The sequence below is a fragment of the Triticum urartu genome, chromosome 2 (assembly GCF_003073215.2).
Source record: "Triticum urartu cultivar G1812 chromosome 2, Tu2.1, whole genome shotgun sequence".
Classification (NCBI taxonomy): domain Eukaryota; kingdom Viridiplantae; phylum Streptophyta; class Magnoliopsida; order Poales; family Poaceae; genus Triticum; species Triticum urartu.
The window spans coordinates 603,408,750-603,429,672 of NC_053023.1; the positions used below are offsets into that span (position 1 = coordinate 603,408,750).

General features: G+C 50.2%; 1 protein-coding gene across 1 annotated transcript; it reads right to left on the bottom strand.

Annotated features, from left to right (window-relative positions):
- Nucleotides 1-15,007: 15,007 nt before the first annotated feature.
- Nucleotides 15,008-19,019, bottom strand: LOC125539122 (cytokinin dehydrogenase 8-like). Its single transcript, XM_048702489.1, has 5 exons — nt 18,176-19,019; nt 17,876-18,003; nt 17,477-17,743; nt 17,069-17,331; nt 15,008-15,589 (listed from the first exon to the last, which is right to left on the bottom strand). Exons 1-5 carry the CDS (start codon nt 18,762-18,764, stop codon nt 15,247-15,249), a joined length of 1,590 nt encoding a protein of 529 aa, XP_048558446.1. The 5' UTR covers nt 18,765-19,019; the 3' UTR covers nt 15,008-15,246.
- Between the last annotated feature and the right edge of the window lie 1,904 nt (nt 19,020-20,923).

Here is a 20,923-nt window from a genome sequence, read left to right on the forward strand (position 1 = left end):
GCAACTGGCAGGAGCCATATGGTTGTCGCTTTATTGTATGCAATGCAATTGCGCTGTAATGCTTTACTTTATCACTAAGCGGTAGCGATAGTCGTGGAAGCATAAGATTGGCGAGACAACAACGATGCTACGGTGTCGCGCCGGTGACGATGGTGATCATGACGGTGCTTTGGATATGGAGATCATAAGCACAAGATGATGATGGCCATATCATATCACTTATATTGATTGCATGTGATGTTTATCTTTTATGCATCTTATCTTGCTTTGATTGACGGTAGCATTATAAGATGATCTCTCACCAAATTTCAAGATAAAAGTGTTCTCCCTGAGTATGAACCGTTGCCAAAGTTTGTCGTGCCCAGACACCACATGATGATCGGGTGTGATAAGCTCTACGTCCATCTACAACGGGTGCAAGCCAGTTTTGCACATGCAGAATACTCAGGTTAAACTTGACGAGCCTAGCATATGCAGATATGGCCTCGGAACACTGAGACCGAAAGGTCGAGCGTGAATCATATAGTAGATATGATCAACATATTGATGTTCACCATTAAAAGCTACTCCATTTCACGTGATGATCGGTTATGGTTTAGTTGATTTGGATCACGTGATCACTTAGAAGATTAGAGGGATGTCTTTCTAAGTGGGAGTTCTTAAGTAATATGATTAATTGAACTTAAATTTATCATGAACTTAGTGCCTGATAGTATCTTGCTTGTCTATGTTTGATTGTAGATAGATGGCCCGTGCTGTTGTTCCGTTGAATTTTAATGCGTTCCTTGAGAAAGCAAAGTTGAAAGATGATGGTAGCAATTACACAGACTGGGTCCGTAACTTGAGGATTATCCTCATTGCTACACAGAAGAATTACGTCCTGGAAGCACCGCTAGGTGCCAGGCCTGCTGCTGGAGCAACACCAGATGTTATGAACGTCTGGCAGAGCAAAGCTGATGACTACTCGATAGTTTAGTGTGCCATGCTTTACGGCTTAGAATCAGGACTTCAACGACGTTTGGAACGTCATGGAGCATATGAGATGTTCCAGGAGTTGAAGTTAATATTTCAAACAAATGCCCGGATTGAGAGATATGAAGTCTCCAATAAATTCTATAGCTGCAAGATGGAGGAGAATAGTTCTGTCAGTGAACATATACTCAAAATGTCTGCGTATCATAATCACTTGACTCAACTAGGAGTTAATCTTCATGTTGATAGTGTCATTGACAGAGTTCTTCAATCACTGCCACCAAACTAAAAGAGCTTCGTGATGAACTATAACATGCAAGGGATGGATAAGACAATTCCCGAGCTCTTCGCAATGCTAAAGGCTGCGGAGGTAGAAATCAAGAAGGAGCATCAAGTGTTGATGGTCAACAAGACCGCCACTTTCAAGAAAAAGGGCAAAGGCAAGAAGAAGGGGAACTTCAAGAAGAACAGTAAGCAAGTTGCTGCTCAAGAGAAGAAACCCAAATCTGGACCTAAGCCTGAAATTGAGTGCTTCTACTACAAGCAGACTGGACACTGGAAGCGGAACTGCCCCAAGTATTTGGCGGATAAGAAGGATGGCAAGGTGAACAAAGGTATATGTGATATACATGTTATTGATGTGTACCTTACTAGAGCTCGCAGTAGCACCTGGGTATTTGATACTGGTTCTGTTGCTAACATTTGCAACTCGAAACAGGGACTACGGATTAAGTGAACACTGGCAAAGGACGAGGTGACGATGTGTGTGGGAAATGGTTCCAAAGTCGATGTGATCGCGGTCGGCACGCTACCTCTACATCTGCCTCCGGGATTAGTTTTAGACCTAAATAATTGTTATTTGGTGCCAGCGTTGAGCATGAACATTATATCTGGATCTTGTTTGATGCGAGGCAGTTATTCATTTAAATCAGAGAATAATGGTTGTTCTATTTATATGAGTAATATCTTTTATGGTCATGCACCCTTGAAGAGTGGTCTATTTTCTATGAATCTCGATAGTAGAGATACACATATTCATAATGTTGAAGCCAAAAGATGCAGAGTTGATAATGATAGTGCAACTTATTTGTGGCACCGCCGTTTAGGTCATATCGGTGTAAAGCGCATGAAGAAACTCCATACTGATGGACTTTTGGAATCACCTGATTATGAATCACTTGGTACTTGCGAACTGTGCCTCATGGGCAAGATGACTAAAACGCCGTTCTTCGGTACTATGGAGAGAGCAACGGATTTGTTGGAAATCATACATACAGATGTATGTGGTCCGATGAATATTGAGGCTCATGGCAGATATCATTATTTTCTCACCTTCATAGATGATTTAAGCAGATATGGGTATATCTACTTAATGAAACATAAGTCTGAAACATTTGAAAAGTTCAAAGAATTTCAGAGTGAAGTTGAAAATCATCGTAACAAGAAAATAAAGTTTCTACGATTTGATCATGGAGGAGAATATTTGAGTTACAAGTTTGGTCTACATTTGAAATAATGCAGAATAGTTTCGCAACTCACGCCACCCGGAACACCACAGCGTAATGGTGTGTCTGAACGTCGTAATCGTACTTTACTAGATATGGTGCGATCTATGATGTCTCTTACAGATTTACCGCTATCGTTTTGGGGTTATGCTTTAGAGACGGCTGCATTCACGTTAAATAGGGCACCATCGAAATCCGTTGAGGCGACGCCTTATGAACTGTGGTTTGGCAAGAAACCAAAGTTGTCGTTTCTGAAAGTTTGGGGCTGTGATGCTTATGTGAAAAAGCTTCAACCTGATAAGCTCGAACGCAAATCGGAGAAATGTGTTTTCATAGGATACCCAAAGGAAACTGTTGGGTACACCTTCTATCACAGATCCGAAGGCAAGACTTTCGTTGCTAAGAATGGATCCTTTCTAGAGAAGGAGTTTCTCTCGAAAGAAGTGAGTGGGAGGAAAGTAGAACTTGATGAGGTAATTGTACCTGCTCCCTTATTGGAAAGTAGTACATCACAAAAACCGGTTTCTGTGACACCTACACCAATTAGTGAGGAAGCTAATGATAATGATCATGAAACTTTAGATCAAGTTACTACCGAACCTCGTAGATCAACCAGAGTAAGATCCGCACCAGAGTGGTACGGTAATCCTGTTCTGGAAGAAATGCTACTAGATCATGATGAACCTACGAACTATGAAGAAGTGATGGTGAGCCCAGATTCTGCAAAATGGCTAGAAGCCATGAAATCTGAGATGGGATCCATGTATGAGAACAAAGTGTGGACTTTGATTGACTTGCCCGTTGATCGGCAAGCAATTGAGAATAAATGGATCTTCAAGAAGAAGACTGACGCTGACGGTAATGTTACTGTCTACAAAGTTCGACTTGTTGCAAAAGGTTTTCGACAAGTTCAAGGGATTGACTACGATGAGACCTTCTCACCCATAGCGATGCTTAAGTCTGTCTGAATCATGTTAGCAATTGCCGCATTTTATGATTATGAAATTTGTCAAATGGATGTCAAAACTGCATTCCTGAATGGATTTCTGGAAGAAGAGTTGTATATGATGCAACCAGAAGGTTTTGTCGATCCAAAGGGAGCTAACAAAGTGTGCAAGCTCCAGCGATCCATTTATGGACTGGTGCAAACCTCTCGGAGTTGGAATAAACGCTTTGATAGTGTGATCAAAGCATTTGGTTTTGTACAGACTTTTGGAGAAGCCTGTATTTACAAGAAAGTGAGTGGGAGCTCTGTAGCATTTCTAATATTATATGTGGATGACATATTATTGATTGGAAATGATATAGAATTTCTGGATAGCATAAACGGATACTTGAATAAGAGTTTTTCAATGAAAGACCTCGGTGAAGCTGCTTACATATTGGGCATTAAGATCTATAGAGATAGATCAAGACGCTTAATTGGACTTTCACAAAGCACATACCTTGAATTTTTTTTAAGAAGTTCAAAATGGATCAAGCAAAGAAAGGGTTCTTGCATGTGTTACAAGGTGTGAAGTTGAGTAAGACTCAGTGTCCGACCACTGCAGAAGATAGAGAGAAAATGAAAGATGTTCCCTATGCTTCAGCCATAGGCTCTATCATGTATGCAATGCTGTGTACCAGACCTGATGTGTGCCTTGCTATAAGTCTAGCAGGGAGGTACCAAAGTAATCCAGGAGTGGATCACTGGACAGCGGTCAAGAACATCCTGAAGTACCTAAAAAGGACTAAGGATATGTTTCTCGTATATGGAGGTGACAAAGAGCTCATCGTAAATGGTTACGTTGATGCAAGCTTTGACACTGATCCGGACGATTCTAAATCGCAAACCGGATACGTGTTTATACTGAACGGTGGAGCTGTCAGTTGGTGCAGTTCTAAACAAAGCGTCGTGGCGGGATCTACATGTGAAGCGGAGTACATAGCTGCTTCGGAAGCAGCAAATGAAGGAGTCTGGATGAAGGAGTTCATATCCGATCTAGGTGTCATACGTAGTGCATCGGGTCCAATGAAAATATTTTGTGACAATACTGGTGCAATTGCCTTGGCGAAGGAATCCAGATTTCATAAAAGAACCAAACACATCAAGAGACGCTTCAATTCCATTCAGGATTTAGTCCAAGTGGGAGACATACAAATTTGCAAGATACATACGGATCTGAATGTTGCAGACCCGCTGACTAAGCCTCTTCCACGAGCAAAACATGATCAGCACCAAGGCTCCATGGGTGTTAGAATCATTACTATGTAATCTAGATTATTGACTCTAGTGCAAGTGGGAGACTGAAGGAAATATGCCCTAGAGGCAATAATAAAGTTATTATTTATTTCCTTATATCATGATAAATGTTTATTATTCATGCTAGAATTGTATTAACCGGAAACATAATACATGTGTGAATACACAGACAAACAGAGTGTCACTAGTATGCCTCTACTTGACTAGCTCGTTGGTCGAAGATGGTTATGTTTCCTAACCATAGACATGAGTTGTCATTTGATTAACGGGATCACATCATTAGGAGAATGATGTGATTGACTTGACCCATTCCGTTAGCTTAGCACTTGATTGTTTAGTTTGTTGCTATTGCTTTCTTCATAACTTATACATGTTCCTATGACTATGAGATTATGCAACTCCCGTTTATCGGAGGAACACTTTGTGTTCTACCAAACGTCACAATGTAACTGGGTGATTATAAAGGTGCTCTACAGGTGTCTCCGGAGGTACTTGTTGGGTTGGCGTATTTCGAGATTAGGATTTGTCACTTCGATTGTCGGAGAGGTATCTCTGGGCCCTCTCGGTAATGCACATCACTCAAGCCTTGCAAGCATTGAAACTAATAAGTTAGTTGTAGGATGATGTACTACAGAACGAGTAAAGAGACTTGCCGGTAACGAGATTGAACTAGGTATTAAGATACCGACGATCGAATCTCGGGCAAGTAACATACCGATGACAAAGGGAACAACGTATGTTGTTATGCGGTCTGACCGATAAAGATCTTTGTAGAATATGTAGGAGCCAATATGAGCATCCAGGTTCCGCTATTGGTTATTGACCGGAGACGTGTCACGGTCATGTCTACATAGTTCTTGAACCCGTAGGGTCCGCACGCTTAAAGTTCGGTGACGATCGTAATTAGGGTTTTTGTGTTTTGATGAACTGAAGGTTGTTCGGAGTGCGGGATATGATCACGGACATGACGAGGAGTCTCGAAATGGTCGAGACATAAAGATTGATATATTGGAAGCCTATATTTGGATATCGGAAACGTTCCGGGTGAAATTGGGATTTTACTGGAGTACTGCGGGGTTACCGGACCCCCCCCCCCCGGGGGGGTTAATGGGCCTACATGGGCCCTAAGGGGGAAGAGGGGGGCCGGGCAGGGCGGGCCGCGCGCCCCCTTTTCCCCTAGTCCGAATAGGACAAGGAAGGGGGGCGGCGCCCCCCTTTCCTCTTTTCCCCTTCCCCTTTCCTTCTCCAACAAGGCAAGAGGGGGGAGTCCTACTCCCGGTGGGAGTAGGACTCCTCCAGGAGCACCCCTAGGGCCGGCCGCACCTCCCCCTCTCCCTCCTTTATATACGGGGACAAGGGGGCATCCCATGACACACATGGCCGCTTATCCGGGTAATCTCCCTTCCGCGTCTCCTATTCACACCTCCTCTCGTATCATTGTCGGTAATGGTGCTGGACTCCCTATCACTCATGTCGGTTCCACTAGGTTTCCTTCCACCTCTAGACCACTTTATCTAAATAATGTTCTTGTTTCCCTTGAACTTATTCAGAATCTAGTCTGTGTTCGTAAGCTTTCTCGAGATAACTCTGTAACTGTGGAATTTGACGAAGTTGGTTTTTCTGTTAAGGACGCCCTCAACCGGATGGTTCTTCACCGCTATACAGTCCCGACGACATGTACTCCGTCCAGCCACCATCATCTACACATGCTGGACCAATTGCTCTTTCCGCCTGAGTCGATCTTTGGCACGCCCGTCTTGGTCATCCTAGCTCCACCACCTTTCATCAAATAATTAGGGATTTTTCTTTTACATGTAATAAAACGGATGCGCATTGTTGTCACGCATGTCGTCTAGGCAAACATGCTCGCCTCCCTTTTTGTTATTCATCCACAATTGCATCGGTACCTTTTGAGTTAATCCATAGTGATGTCTGGACCTCTCCCGTTGCTAGCAATACTGGTTTTTCATATTATCTTGTTATCCTGGATGACTACTCCCACTTTGTGTGGACCTTTCCGTTGTGTAAGAAGTCTGATGTTGCTGCCACCCTTACCGCCTTCTACTCTTACGTGTCTACACAATTTGGTCGTCCCATCCTCGCTTTGAAAACAGATAACGGGAAAGAATTCGACAACACCACCATCCGCAACCTTCTCTCCACCCATGGCACAATTTTCCAGCTCATGTGTCCTTACACTTCACAGTAGAGCGGTTGGGCTGAACGCATCCTTCGCCCTCTTAACGATTGCGTCTGTACCCTCTTATTCCATGCCTACATGCCTCCCCGCTTCTGGCCCGACGCTCACGCTACTGCCACCCTCCTCGTTAACCTTCGTCCATGTCGCACCCACTGGAATTTTACACCACACCACCTTCTCTTCGGGTCTCCACCCTCATATGACGGTCTTCGTATTTTCGGTTGTCTTTGTTACCATAGTACTGCTGCCACATCCCCTCATAAACTTGCTCCTCGTTCCCTCCCGTGTGTCTTCCTCGGTTACCCGGCTAACACTAAGGGCTATAGATGCTATGATCCGGTTTCCATCGCGTCATCACATCTCGACATGTTTATTTCGATGAGTTTTGTTTCCCGTTTAAACAGGAACAACCAGTGGATTCTCCCTCAGCGCCATGCCCCTCTCTTGCCGACACTGTCCGCCCCGGCTCTCTGCCGCGGCGTGGTGCCCTCTCGGCCGTGCGATGCTACGGCTGTCGCCCACTGCCTCCCCGGTCGCGCCTCCTTCATCAGGCTCGTTGGCGTCTACGCCGGCCTCGCCGGTCTCTCCGGCCTCTGTGGCGGCCTCGCCGGTCTCTGTGCAGGCCTCGGCGGGCTCACTGGCTTCGCTGGCCTCCGTCCCGGTATCTTCATCGGGCACGTCGCCGGTCTCGCCGGCCTCTTCGCCGGCTCCTCTACCGACGGCTGCACCTTCGACGTCCGCTGATCCTAGGGGATATGGGTCCACTGGGGCTGCCGTGGCTCCACCACCCGCCGGCCCCGTCACTCGGTCCCGCATGGGTGTCTACCGGTCGAGTACCAGGTACTCCCCGGAGGAGTACACTTGTGTGGCTTCGACGTCCGCTCCGTCACCGTCGCCTCTGCCGACCTCCGCTCGTGCCGCGATGAAGGAGGAATTCGACACCTTGCAGCGCAATCACACTTGACAGCTTGTACCACGTCCCCCTTATGCCATCATCATTACCAAGAAGTGGGTCTTCAAGCACAAGTTTCATCCTGATGGCACTCTCAATCTCCACAAAGCGCGTTGGGTTGTTCATGGTTTTTGTCAGCGCGCCGGTGTCGACTTCACCGATACTTTTGCCCCAGTGGTCAAACCCGGGACGATTCGGACTATTCTTCAGCTTCTAGTGTCCCACTCTTGCATGTGCATCAGATGGACGTTTCCAATGCCTTCCTTCATGGTCATCTTAAGGAACAAGTGTTCTGTCAGCAGCCCACGCGATTCGTTGATGAGTCCTCTACGGATCATGTGTGCTTGCTCTCTCGGTCCTTTTATGGGCTTAAGCAGGCTCCTCGCGCTTGGTATCAGTGCATTGCAGCGTTTCTTCATCATCTTGGATTCTGCTCCGCTCGCTCCCATGCTTCACAGTTTGTCTACAACCAGGGCGATGCCACCGTTTTCCTGCTACTCTATGTCGACGACATCATCTTGACAGCATGCTCGACTGCTCTTCTTGGACAGCTCACTGACCGTCTTCGTGCTAAGTTCGCCATTAAGGACTTAGGTCATCTGCACTATTTCCTTGGGATCGAGGTTATTCGCCGAGCAGATGGCTTCTTTCTTCATCAGCGGAAGTATGCTCATGAGCTTCTGGACCGTGCCGGGATGCTTAACTGCAAACCGGTCGCCACGCCTGTTGATAGAAGGCCAAGCTCTCTACCACAGATGATTCTCCAACTTCAGATGCTCCGTTCTACCGGTCGATTGTTGGTGCTCTTCAGTACCTCACTCTTACTCGTTCGGAGCTTCAGTACGCCGTGCAGCAGGTGTGCCTCCATATGCATGCTCCTCATGATGCTCACTGGACCGCGTTCAAGCGCATTCTTCGCTATATCTGAGGCACTTCGGATCTCGGGTTGTCACTTCAGGCTTCGTCCTCTCTGGACTTGACTGCCTATTCTGACGCTGACTGGGTCGTCTGCCCCGACACGCGCCGCTCGACCTCTGGCTATTGCGTCTATCTTGGACCATCACTTATCTCATGGTTGTCCAAGCAGCAGCACGTTGTCTCCCGCTCCAGTGCTGAAGCGGAGTACCGCGTCGTTGCCAACGTCTTTGCCGAGTGTTCCTGGCTTCGTCAGCTTCTACATGAGCTCTAGTCTCCGGTTGACAAGGCCATGATTGTCTACTGTGACAACGACTCTGCGGTCTACCTCTCCGCCAACCCGGTTCATCATCGACGCATCAAGCACATTGTGTACTGTACACCTTGTGTACTCCTTATATATATGAGATAGCCACACCCCGTTATGGGTGTCGCGTAGTTTCCCAAAACCCTATGTTTAACATGGTATCAACCCTAACCGGTCCTATGTCTTCCGCTGCCGCCGCCGCGACCGCATCGACCTCCGCCGCCGCCGCCGTCGCGCCGGTCACTGCCATGGCGCCTGCGTCGCCGTTCCTATCGTCACGCCCTCTGGCCTCGGTCTACTCTGGCCAGGCCTCGATGGTGGGGGCCGCGTCCGATCAGCAGCCGCCATCGTCCCCGATCGCACCTCCGCCGGCTTGGGGCGCTGCGTACCCTGACCCAGCGGCTCCCTGGATGGGATCGGCGCCCTACGGGGCACCTCCTCCGCCGAACGCAGGGCCCTACGGGGCTCCTCCTGTGGCTGCCGCGCCCAACGTCCCCGCCCCGTACGGATCGCCTTATCCGACCACCACGGCTACATCGCATGGCGCCGTCCCTACGGCGTTCTACACCACCCCAACTTCACAGCACTACGGCGCCGCGAACACCGGGTCGGGACAGGCACCGGCTGTGCCCTACGGTGCCCCGCCACCACCGCTGCCCTATGGCAGATACTATCCGCCTCCGATGGCCACGTCCTACCCTGGAGCTCCTGCGCCGGCTGCACCATCCTCGACGCTGGGTCCTGGTGCATCTGCTGGATCGTCCCACATGGGCTACTACACGTCGCCTCCCGTTGCTGATCATGCCGCGGCCGTTGCACCGTTCTACTTCGTGCATCTCATCCCGGTGAAGCTTACGACAGGTAATTATCTGTCATGGCGTGCACAGGTGCTGCCGCTTCTCCGCAGTCGCTACCTGGAGGGCTACGTCAATGGTTCCCTGCCGTGTCCTCCACCGCATCATCCGGCGTATCATGCATGGGTTGCTCAGGATCAGGCCATCCTCTCTGCGATCCAGTCGTCGCTCACTGAGGGTGTGTCCTCCTTGGTCCTCTTCGCTGCCACGTCTCAGGAGGCGTGGTCTGCCCTTCACACGAGCTTCGCATCTCAGCAGCATGCGCGCGCTCACACTATTCGTACGGAGCTGGGGGAGACCAAGCTCCTTGACCTCAGCATCACCGACTATTTTGGCAAGATGACGCGTCTCGCCGATACCCTGGCCTCCATTGGCCAGCCGCTTCGTAAAGAGGACTTCACTACCTTCGTCATGAATGGACTGGATGACGACTATGATAACCTTGCTGAAAATATCAATGGTCGTGACACTCCGCTTGAACCTCGTGAGCTCTACGCCTGCCTCCTCGCCACGGAACAGCGCATCAAGTCCCGCCGGTCCAACCCGAGTTTTATTGCTACTAATGCTGCCACGCGTGGTAAAGGGAAGCCCTTCAAAACACCTACCAGCGGCAAGTCAGTGCCATCGACTCCACAGACTCAGTGGTCGCCCGCCGCTGCCGCCCTGCCTACGACCGAGGGTGGTCGTCCGTGTGCCTACTGCCCCTCATGTGGCGTTCAGCTTCCCTGTCAGTTGTGCAATCTTCCAGGTCACCTCGCTTCCTGCTGTCATCGCTGCTTCAAGCAGGACTTCCTCGGCATTGGCAACAATGGCAAAGGCAACGAGAAGCAGGCTGCCTTGGCCACTCATGAGCCTGCTCACCAAGCAGGCCACACTCCATCATATCCCATCGACCCAACTTGGTACATGGACACGGGCGCTACGAATCATCTGACAGGCGAGATGGGCAAACTCTCCATGCAAGAACCATACCGTGGACATGATCAGATTCACACCGCCAATGGAGCAGGTATGCACATATCACATGTTGGTCAGGCCTCCCTCTTAACTCGCACACAAAAATCTCTTCATCTACGTAATGTTCTTAGAGTTCCTTCTGCTACTCGTAGCTTATTGTCTGTTCCTCAACTTACTCGTGACAACAATTTTTTCACTGAGTTTCATCCTTTTTTATTTTTTTATCAAGGATCGGGCCGCGAGGGACGTTCTGCTTAGAGGTCGCCTGCGTGATGGACTTTATGCACTTGATCTTCCATCTGCTCCTCGAGCGTTCAGCGGTGTCCGTGTTTCGCCCACTCATTGGCATGCATGGCTTGGTCATCCTGCTACTCCCATAGTTCGTAGTATTCTGCATAGTCATAGTCTTCCCATTGTGTCCAATAAAGATGCTGCCACAGTCTGTGATGCCTGTCAGCAAGGCAAGAGTCATCAGCTTTCGTTTTCGGATTCAAGTCGTGTCGTTAAAACTCCACTTGAGCTTATTTTTTCTGATGTATGGGGGCATGCCCAAACTTCTGTGAGTGGTCATAATTATTATGTCAGTTTTATTGATGCTTAGAGTCGATTCACTTGGCTTTACCTTATCAAGCGTAAATCTGATGTGTTTCTACAATTTCAAGCTCACGTTGAGCGTCTTCTCAAGCATAAGATTATTCATGTCCAAACCGATTGGGGGGGTGAGTATCACAACCTCAATTCCTTTTTTAATAATCTTGGAATTTCACATCATGTGTCTTGTTCTCATACACATCAGTAGAATGGCACGGCTGAACGTAAGCATCGTCACATTGTTGAAACTGGCCTCATTTTACTTGCCCATGCATCGGTACCTTTTAGGTTTTGGAGTGATGCGTTTTCCACTGCCTGTTTTCTCATAAATAGGCTTCCTACACGACTCCTTGGAATGAAAACACCGCTTGAACTGTTGCTTAATGAGTCTCCGGATTATACCATTCTCAAAGTTTTTGGTTGTGCTTACTGGCCTCATCTTCGTCCATATAATAAGCGCAAGCTTGAGTTTCGGTTAAAACTTTATGTTTTTCTTGGGTATAGCTCCCTTCATAAAGGGTACAAGTGTCTCCACATTCCGTCTAATCGTGTCTACATCTCGCGTGATGTTGTGTTTGATGAGAATGTATTCCCGTTCTCGTCTTTCCCAATGACTCACGCACCTCCGGTCTCATCCTCTTCTTCCACTTCTCCTCTGCCTGCTCAATTTGTTGATATTGCATACTCTCCTGCGTTGTTGCCTAATCATGCTGCAGGCACGGGTCCTGGAGCTCGTCTTGAATTATTGGATGAACAGGAGGAGTTGGTTGCACCTGACGTGACGCCTGGTGCAATGCATGCGCCATGCATGCCTCCCGCTGCACCACCCGCGGTGGTTGCCGCACGACCGGGGTCCACAGCCCCGGCCTCGCCCGCACCAGCTTTTCCCGGGCTGGCTTCGCCTGGGCCGGCATCGGAAGGTGTCGCCCCTACCTCCCCTGGGCTGGCCTCGCCTGGACCAGTCTCGCCTGGGCCGGTGTCGCCTGGGCTGGTGTCGCCCGCCTCCTCGCCCGTTCCGTCGTCTGGCCATGCCTCGTCACTGCCAGCGTTGTTGCACTGTCACCTGATGCCTCGCCGGCCTCTTTGGTTCCACCACGACCGGCTGTTGTTGCCTAGAGACCGCATACACGCAGCAGGTCTGGCATTTTCTGTCCCAAGCAACGCAAATATGGGACGGTGGCATGGCTTGCGGCATGTGTTTCTCATCTAAAGAAAGATCCTACGGCTGAACCGCGTCATTTTCAGGCTGCTCTCGGGATTCCTCACTGGCGACAGGCTATGGAACAAGAGTTTCAGGCGTTATTAACAAATGGTACATGGCAACTTGTTCCTCCGGTCTCTGGTGTTAATGTCATTGACTCCAAGTGGGTTTTCAAAGTTAAGAAGCATGCTGATGGTTCTATTGAACGCTATAAGGCACGGTTAGTGGCGAAAGGGTTCAAGCAACGGTATGGTCTTGACTATGAGGATACATACAGTCCGGTGATCAAACCAACGACTATACGGCTTCTGTTGTCCTTGGCTGTTACTCGAGGCTGGTTTCTCCGTCAGCTGGACGTTCAGAATGCCTTTTTACATGGAGTTCTGGATGAGGAGGTTTACATGCATCAGCCCCCAGGGTTTGTTGATCCTGCTCGCCCTCATCATTTGTGTCGCCTGGTCAAGGCGCTCTATGGGCTGAAGCAGGCTCCTCGTTCCTGGCATGCCAGATTGGGCTCTGTCCTTCGGTCACTTGGATTTGTTCCTTCCACTGCTGATATGTCACTCTTTCTTCTGCATCGGCCTGAGGTGACGATATATCTGCTGGTGTATGTTGATGATATTATCCTCATCAGCTCATCTGATGTTGCTGCTGATCGTCTGATCTCCTCTTTGAGTGGTTACTTTGCGGTGAAGGATTTAGGCACATTGCATTACTTCCTTGGCTTGGAAGTCTCTCGTTCTCCTGCTGGTTTGACACTCACCCAACATAAGTACTCCATGGATTTGTTGCGAAAGGCAGGTATGCTACAGTGTAAACATGCCATGACTCCTATGTCTGCTACTGATCGTTTGTCTACATTTGATGGAGATCCTCTCACTTCAGATGATTCCACTGAGTATCGCAGTATTGTTGGTGGTCTGCAGTATCTGACCATCACTCGGCCTGACATCTCCTATGCAGTCAATCGTGTTTGTCAGTTTCTTCATGCTCCTCGGACTACTCACTGGACAGCGGTGAAGCGTATTCTTCGTTATGTTCGCTTCACTGCTTCATATGGTTTACTTCTTCAGCCAGCGCCATCTTTTGCGCTTTCAGCTTTTTCAGATGCAGACTGGGCTTGTAATCCAGATGACAGGCGATCCACGGGGGGACATGCTGTCTTCTTTGGTCCTAATTTGATCGCCTGGACTGCTCGTAAACAAGCTACGGTGTCCATGAGTAGCACTGAAGCTGAATACAAGGCAGTTGCCAATGCTACAGCTGAGATCATATGGGTACAGTCCTTGTTGAGAGAGTTGGGAGTTCCTCAACCCCAGCCACCTGTCCTTTGGTGTGACAACATTGGAGCTACATATCTATCATCTAATCCAGTGTTTCATGCTCGGACAAAACATATTGAAGTTGACTATCACTTTGTGCGGGAACGTGTTGCACAGAAGCTACTTTCTATCAAGTTTATCTCTTCTAAAGATCAACTTGCTGACATCTTCACGAAGCCTCTACCACAACCTCAGTTTGTAGGCTGTAGGCGCAATCTTAACGTACTTTGTACCTCAGGGCATAGTTAAGATTGAGGGAGGGTGTTAGACTGTATTTATACGTAGCCTCTGTATAGATCTTGTATATTGTACCGTACACCTTGTGTACTCCATATATATGAGATAGCCATACCCCGTTATGGGTGTCGTGCAGTTTCCCAAAACCCTATGTTTAACAGTCCCTAGCTCCCAACAGTTTGCTGACGTCATGACCAAGGGCTTGCCTACCGCGTCCTTCGAGGAGTTCCGATCCAGTCTTTGCGTCGACCATGGTGCCGCTTCGACTGCGGAGGGTGTTGAGATGTAGATATTGCATGTGTATTTCTTGTACAACAAGTCCTCCTTCTTTTATGTATAGTTGAGGGCGTGACAACCCTATGTATTTATATATACTTGCATATTGCATCCGATCAATATATCGTGAGTTGCATCAATCTCCTACGCTAACGACGACAGCCAGCAAACAAAGCTGTCCCCGTCAGCTGACACCGGGCATCGGTGAGCGTGGCAAAATGGTATTGGTGGCGTCTTTGGAACCGGGACGGCAGCTTTGGTGGCACCTTCGGCGCATGCACGGACATCAACACCATGCATATGGCAATAATACTGAGTATTCATTGCAACTGCGATCTTTCCTGCAAGAACCCTTCTTTCCCTCAAAATACCGGCAGGTAACTTTCACGGGGAGATTTTCTTGAGTGATGGCATGTCAAATCAGACAAATGTCCCATTCTCCGTGGGCCCTGACTAACGACCAGCTCAGAGCATAATGATACGATAAGAGTGAGACGAGATACTCTGCACTTGCCAAATAATCCGAGAGTCGTACCAGCTAAGCTAAAAACATCACAAATTTAACCCAGCAAAAAAAGACAGAACGAACTCTTTCCCTAAAGACACCTACTACCAATTTCCCTAAAAAAAAGGACACCTACCGATTAAATTAATCGTCCTGAAAATTGTCGTTTGAGCTACCAACATCTACGAGCCCTAATGTCTGTGCGAGCTATCACATGGAGCTCGCGGCGGAATCCGTCCAAGGAAAAATGCCTTGGCCCGGCCCAAGCACACGCACTGGGTCGTAGCGGGCCTTGCGGGCCAGGAAGCGGTCCCAGCTGGGCCCGAAATGGCTGCGCCAATGCGCCTGCGTGGGCTGCCGGGCAAGGTACTGCTTGGCGCCGATGCCGCCGCCGGCCCGGCACGCCTCGTCGGCCACCCGGCGGTGCTGCTCCAGGATCTCCTCGACGCAGCCGCGGCCGCACCGCGACGGGTCGGCCGACCGGAGCACGCTGAAGATGTACATCACCCCGCCCGGCGCCGACGGGATGACCGCCGACGTGTTCCCGTCCCACCTGAAAAAGATCCACAAAGATCAGATGATGACTGGCGGGTTCAACATGTTCAGAACTGGGAATTGGAAGGAAGCATTGCATTCTTTCGGAAATGTATGAATTTTTTTGAAGGGCGGTCATTTATGCTTGTTTGGTTTGGTTGATGGACATAAATAGAACGTGGAAACCCTTCCAGGAGTGTCAAGTAAAGTGAACTGGCAACTGGCGCGGTGGATCCCTCCTCTGGGGCATTGTAGATTTGCTGTCGAGAAAAGGTGAAACATCTCTTCATCACCCGGATCATGTCAGGTCACAGAAACAGAGGGTTTTGGATGCAGAGAACCCAATTGATAAGCATTAAGGGTTCTGGCTGGAGCCGAGCTGACAGGCCACACTGGATCTTCAAATCGCGAGGATCCACAAAACTGGGCCGCAGCCAAAAATCCGAAGTTCTGGCCCTTACAAACGAAAAATTACTCACTCGCGCCTGTGTTAGACTGTACAGTACCGTCGCTGTACACGGTGGGGAACTAGGATGCTTGTATGGGACAGACAGGGGCGTCAAGGCGGGAAGAAGAAAGGCTTGGACCAGGACCGGAGAGGGGGACAAGCAACAGACCGTAGTACTAGCCGCCATAGGTGTGCACTGTTGGTGGAAGCAGAGGAGAGTAGACACACAAGCCGGCCACCAAAGCCAAAAGTTGCAACTTGCAAGATACAGCACTTGAAGACAGTATCATATCACAGTGCTGCTAGCCTGCTACAGCCGCAAAGGATACGAGTCCCATGCATGCAAGCCTATTAAATACTACTCCTACGGTCTATGATGGTTTCCATACTGGTTAAGGGCCCTTCTTGGTTAGTGGTCGGCTTGTCCCGGTGTAATCTTTTTGCAAGAGGTGGGTAACAACAGTAACAGACGAAGCAGATGCGGAGCTGGTGAAGGGTGAGCTTCGGTAGGCTCACTAGTTTCACTGTATCTGACGGTTGACGGGCAGATGCAGCGAGACCGCATGATCCGGTGTCGCAAAAGGAGGCGACCGCTACGGGGCTGTGCATCTCTCTCTCGGCTGCTGTAGCGAGATGTCATGGCTCTGTCAGTTGTCACGATTGGGCCAAAGGTGCCGCGCGTTAGGTTGGCCAGGCAAGTGTTTTTGGAGAGGATAACTACGACGCCCCGAGCAGAAGAAAAAGATCGACCAAAAGCCACAAACATAACAGCACTTTGACACTAATTATGCGCGTACAAAGGCGATCTCGCCACATCATCCAATGATTTTCTGCACCCGAAAAATCTTGCAAATATCGCGAAAGGGATGGCTTTAGGCTTTATTTTTGAGGTGAGTTTATTAGTGTAGACTACACCCAACGAACAGAGGTAGTAGTACCTGACAGCTTTACCGATGGTTAAGATATCGTGAGCTAACACTAATTTGCAACAGGAAAATGGAGATGATGATGATATACTTTTGCCAGAGGAGGAAGGATAGATGTGCGTACTTGTCAGTGAGGAGAGGGTAGACAAGGATGGCCCCCTGGAAGTCTCCCGCCAAGACGGTGTCCATGAGCAGGTCCTTGAGCTGAGCGACGCCATGCTTGGGCACGAACATGTTGAGCCAGGGGTGAGCCACGTCCCAGAGCCCCTGGCTCCTCAGGCTCTCCTCCTCCATCCTCACCCTGTTCAGGAAGTCGAAGTAGGACACCTCCACGCTGTACATGTGGGGCCTCATGTGGCTCATCTCCCCTGCCACCAGCTCCACAACCTGCACAATTTTTTTAAAGACCACAAGAAGACTAGCTCGTTACTCCAGTATTCAGCCGTCCTTTTCTGTTGCTGTTCAAGATGTTAACTCGCGTTTTTTATTTAAATTGAAAATTGAAAATTCTGTGTGAATTCAGGAGACTGACATTGTCGACACTGGAGCTGGAGCCGTCCTGCTGGAAGTCATGCACTGCAAACTCTATGCAGTAGTAGACCTTCTTCCTGCCCTCGGAGCCGAAGTCTGGGCTGAAATCGATGCTGGCGGGGAAGGCAATGGATGAGCTGCGGATGGAGTGCTCATCCAGAACCATGAACCCCTCCACGTAGTCCACCTGCTCCGGCATTGAGATCAGGAGCTCTTGGTCCTTGGTGAATGTCTCGAAGCTGTCGTAGAAGGCCCTCACCCATCGCACCTGATGATCACCAGGATGGTAAAAACAGTAACCAATTGTCAAATAAAGCTTAAGAGTAACGAAAGATGGTTGGTACTGTAGTAGAAAAGAGGGCATGTGGCGAGTGCTACGAGGCATGCATGCATGTAGTACCTTCGGAGGAGCTTCTTGGAGTAGAATCCGTGCCCTGGTGATGATGCCGAACTGGCCGAGACCGCCAAGAACTGCGAAGAAGAGATCCGGGCTCTTGGTGCGCGAGCATGTCACGACCTCCCCATTCCCTGCGGCCAGCATACCAAGAACATGAAAAAGAGGGGTAAATCACTGCAGAATTTACAGGTTTAGCGCTTTGTTTTTTTCTTTGAAAATTGATATGAAACAGAGAAAGGGTTTAGGAGGAAAAAAAATTGACAGTAGGCTGCATGTGCGCGGTGGGCGTCGAGTGCTGCATACCTGTGACGACTTGGAGCTGCAGGACGTTGCTGATCTGCGGGCCATGCTTGAACGCCTGGCCGCTGATGCCGGCATTGGACAGCGTCCCGCCCACGGTGAGGTACAAGTAGTCCGTCCAGGACAGCGGCGCCAGCCCGGCCTTCAGGCACTCCTCCAGCACCTCCACCCACAGAGCGCCGGCGCCCACGTCCGCGTAGGCGCAAGCGGTGGCCTCGCCGCCCGCCCGCGGCGCCGCCACCACCACGACGGTGCGTGGCAGGGAACGCGTCTCCACCACAATGCCGTCGCGCGCCTGCGCCTGGCCCTGAAGCGAGTGCCCCACGCCGCGCGCGGCCACGGTCGCCCTCGGGCGCGGCGGCGCGGACGACAGCGCGCCCAGGAGGAGCGCGATGTCGGCGGAGGACCCCGGGCGGAGGATCGCGAAGGGCGCGTCGGAGACGACGGCGCCGAAGTCGCGCGCCGAGGACGGGGTCGGCTCGAGGAGCGCCACCGGGCCGAACACGTCGGTGGGGCTCTGGATGAAGGTCGCCGCGGAGCAGAGGAACAGGGCTAGCACGGCGGCGTACATGCACAGCGCCTTGAGGTCCATGGCTTCCTGGCCAACCAGCTCCGTCCGTCTGTCGAGTGTCGAGCGCGCGCTTGGACAAGTTACGGGGCCCGATGGCGCTCCTTGCTGGACGAGGCCGATGGAAGAAGCAAGGTAGCTGAAGGCGTGGTCGCTCGTGGTCGCTCGCGCGAGCTGTTTGGTGATTGCTGCCTCGGCCGGGACGTCTCTGTCTGGATGGATCCTTGGGTTCCCACAAGAACTGTGGATCGATGGGAGGGAGGGAGGGGGAGGGAGCGAGGCGAGACAGCTCGCGGATATATACAAGCGGAGAGGAGAGGAATGGGTCTCTGTCGCCGGTCGTAAGCCGTGCCGTGACGCGGTCGGGCCCTGAGAGAGAATCTAATGGAAACCCGGAGTGGGGTACGGCGGATCCACGAGGGCCCGGACCTGTTTCCCGCCTCCGTTCGCTCCACACTTCCACTGATCGATCGCGTTTGTCCCAAGAGGATTAACCACTAAACCTTGGGCAAGAGAGCAACTTACATCGTGAAGAAGTTTAAGAAGAGATCCATTTTAAAAAAACCTTATACTGCTATTAGATAACAAGCTCTAGTTTAAAACTGCGACACTTGTTTTGGATTGGAGCATCAATTGAGACTTGGTTTGACTGAGATTTAGCAATCCTAATCTTTTTTGGATGGATATATCGCTGTATTACTGCTAGATTGTGGAAAAAGAAGGGTACTCGTGGCTATATTGGACCCATGTCTTGGAAAAAGGTCTCGTCCTCGTATATTTTATAGAACTGCAGAAACCCATGTACAGCAGTGCGTATTCTAATCGACGGTATATTAGAAAAAACTCTGTATAGTATCAGTATGTAGTGCCTGCCACGGCACGTAGCGGTCAGTCGCCTCCTCGACGGTGGCTACGAGAGCGCACCGATCCATCTCCGGTGGTCACTGTGGCTGACGCTTAGACGGCATTACTACTCTACTTGCCAGCGACCGTTTTGACTCCCACCGCGGAACGAGTGACCCGTCTTGGCTTCTCTCCCGCCATCCCCGCAGAAACTTCAACGCTGGGCTGCGAGCGCGAGCGCGAACGCGAAAGCGGGCGGCCGGACAGGTGCGTGTCTGCAGCAGCGGCGCTTCCCCGTTGCGGCCTACCTGCCTGCCTGGCGCACACCCCGTGCGTCCGTGGCGTGCTTGCTCGACACTGCTGGGCAGCGACACCCACGTAGCACACGTTACGTGCATGCACTCGCCGCCGGCGTCTGCGGCGACGTACGTACCCACGCGTCCCATACGGAACGTCACTTGCGTCGCCTGCCGTCACCATGGGTCTCGTCGGCGCGATACGTACGTGTGCTTGCGGACTATTTTCTAGAAAGAAGGCGTGCTTGCCGCGTGGAAGTTCTCAGGCTTAAGTCACGAAAACCTAAATCCTCTTACGGCGGCGGGTAGGGCTTCGATGGTTCTCATACTCCGGCGCCGTCCTCCGCCGGTGATATGGGGGAGCGTTGGGGGCAAGGGGTTTGTTGGATCCGCGTGTACGGATCGTGTAGATTTGGATTTTAGGACCTACTCCTAGTAGCTTAGGTTTTTGCCGTTCGACGTTATGGCGTCGATAAGGGCTACATCGGCGTTGAATCCATCACCCACTTGGATTCGATTGCTAATCTATTCAAGTGGGGATGGTGTAGTAGCGGAGGCATTACGATAATGGAGTTGTGTCATTGAGATCCGTCGTTGTGACGGTGTTTGCTCCAATGACAGCGTGGTGCTCGAGAGGCAGTGCAGGAGGAAATGTAGATAGTAGTATGCTTTGACAACAACCGGAAGATGGTGGATCATATGCTGGATCCGTGGTTGCCAGATGGTAGATATGGTTTCTTTTTTCGACATCATTGCCGGGCGGGGGTGTCAGATTTAAAATTCGACGACGTGTCCTAAGTGCTGCATCGGCCAAATTCTTTCAACGGCGATGGATTCGCCTTTCGTAAGCTACTTTAAAGGTTTGAAAAGTTGCTTATTAGCGATGGAGTCGCGGCGAGCTTGGACAAAGGGATGATCCGTCACATTTTATTTTTGTGGCTGCTGTGATGGTGCCTGAAGCAGATGACGGACATTGGCACCAAACTCGGATGATTTTTCGATTTGATTGTAGTTTTCCTTCTATGTTAGTAGTCTTTTGTGCAA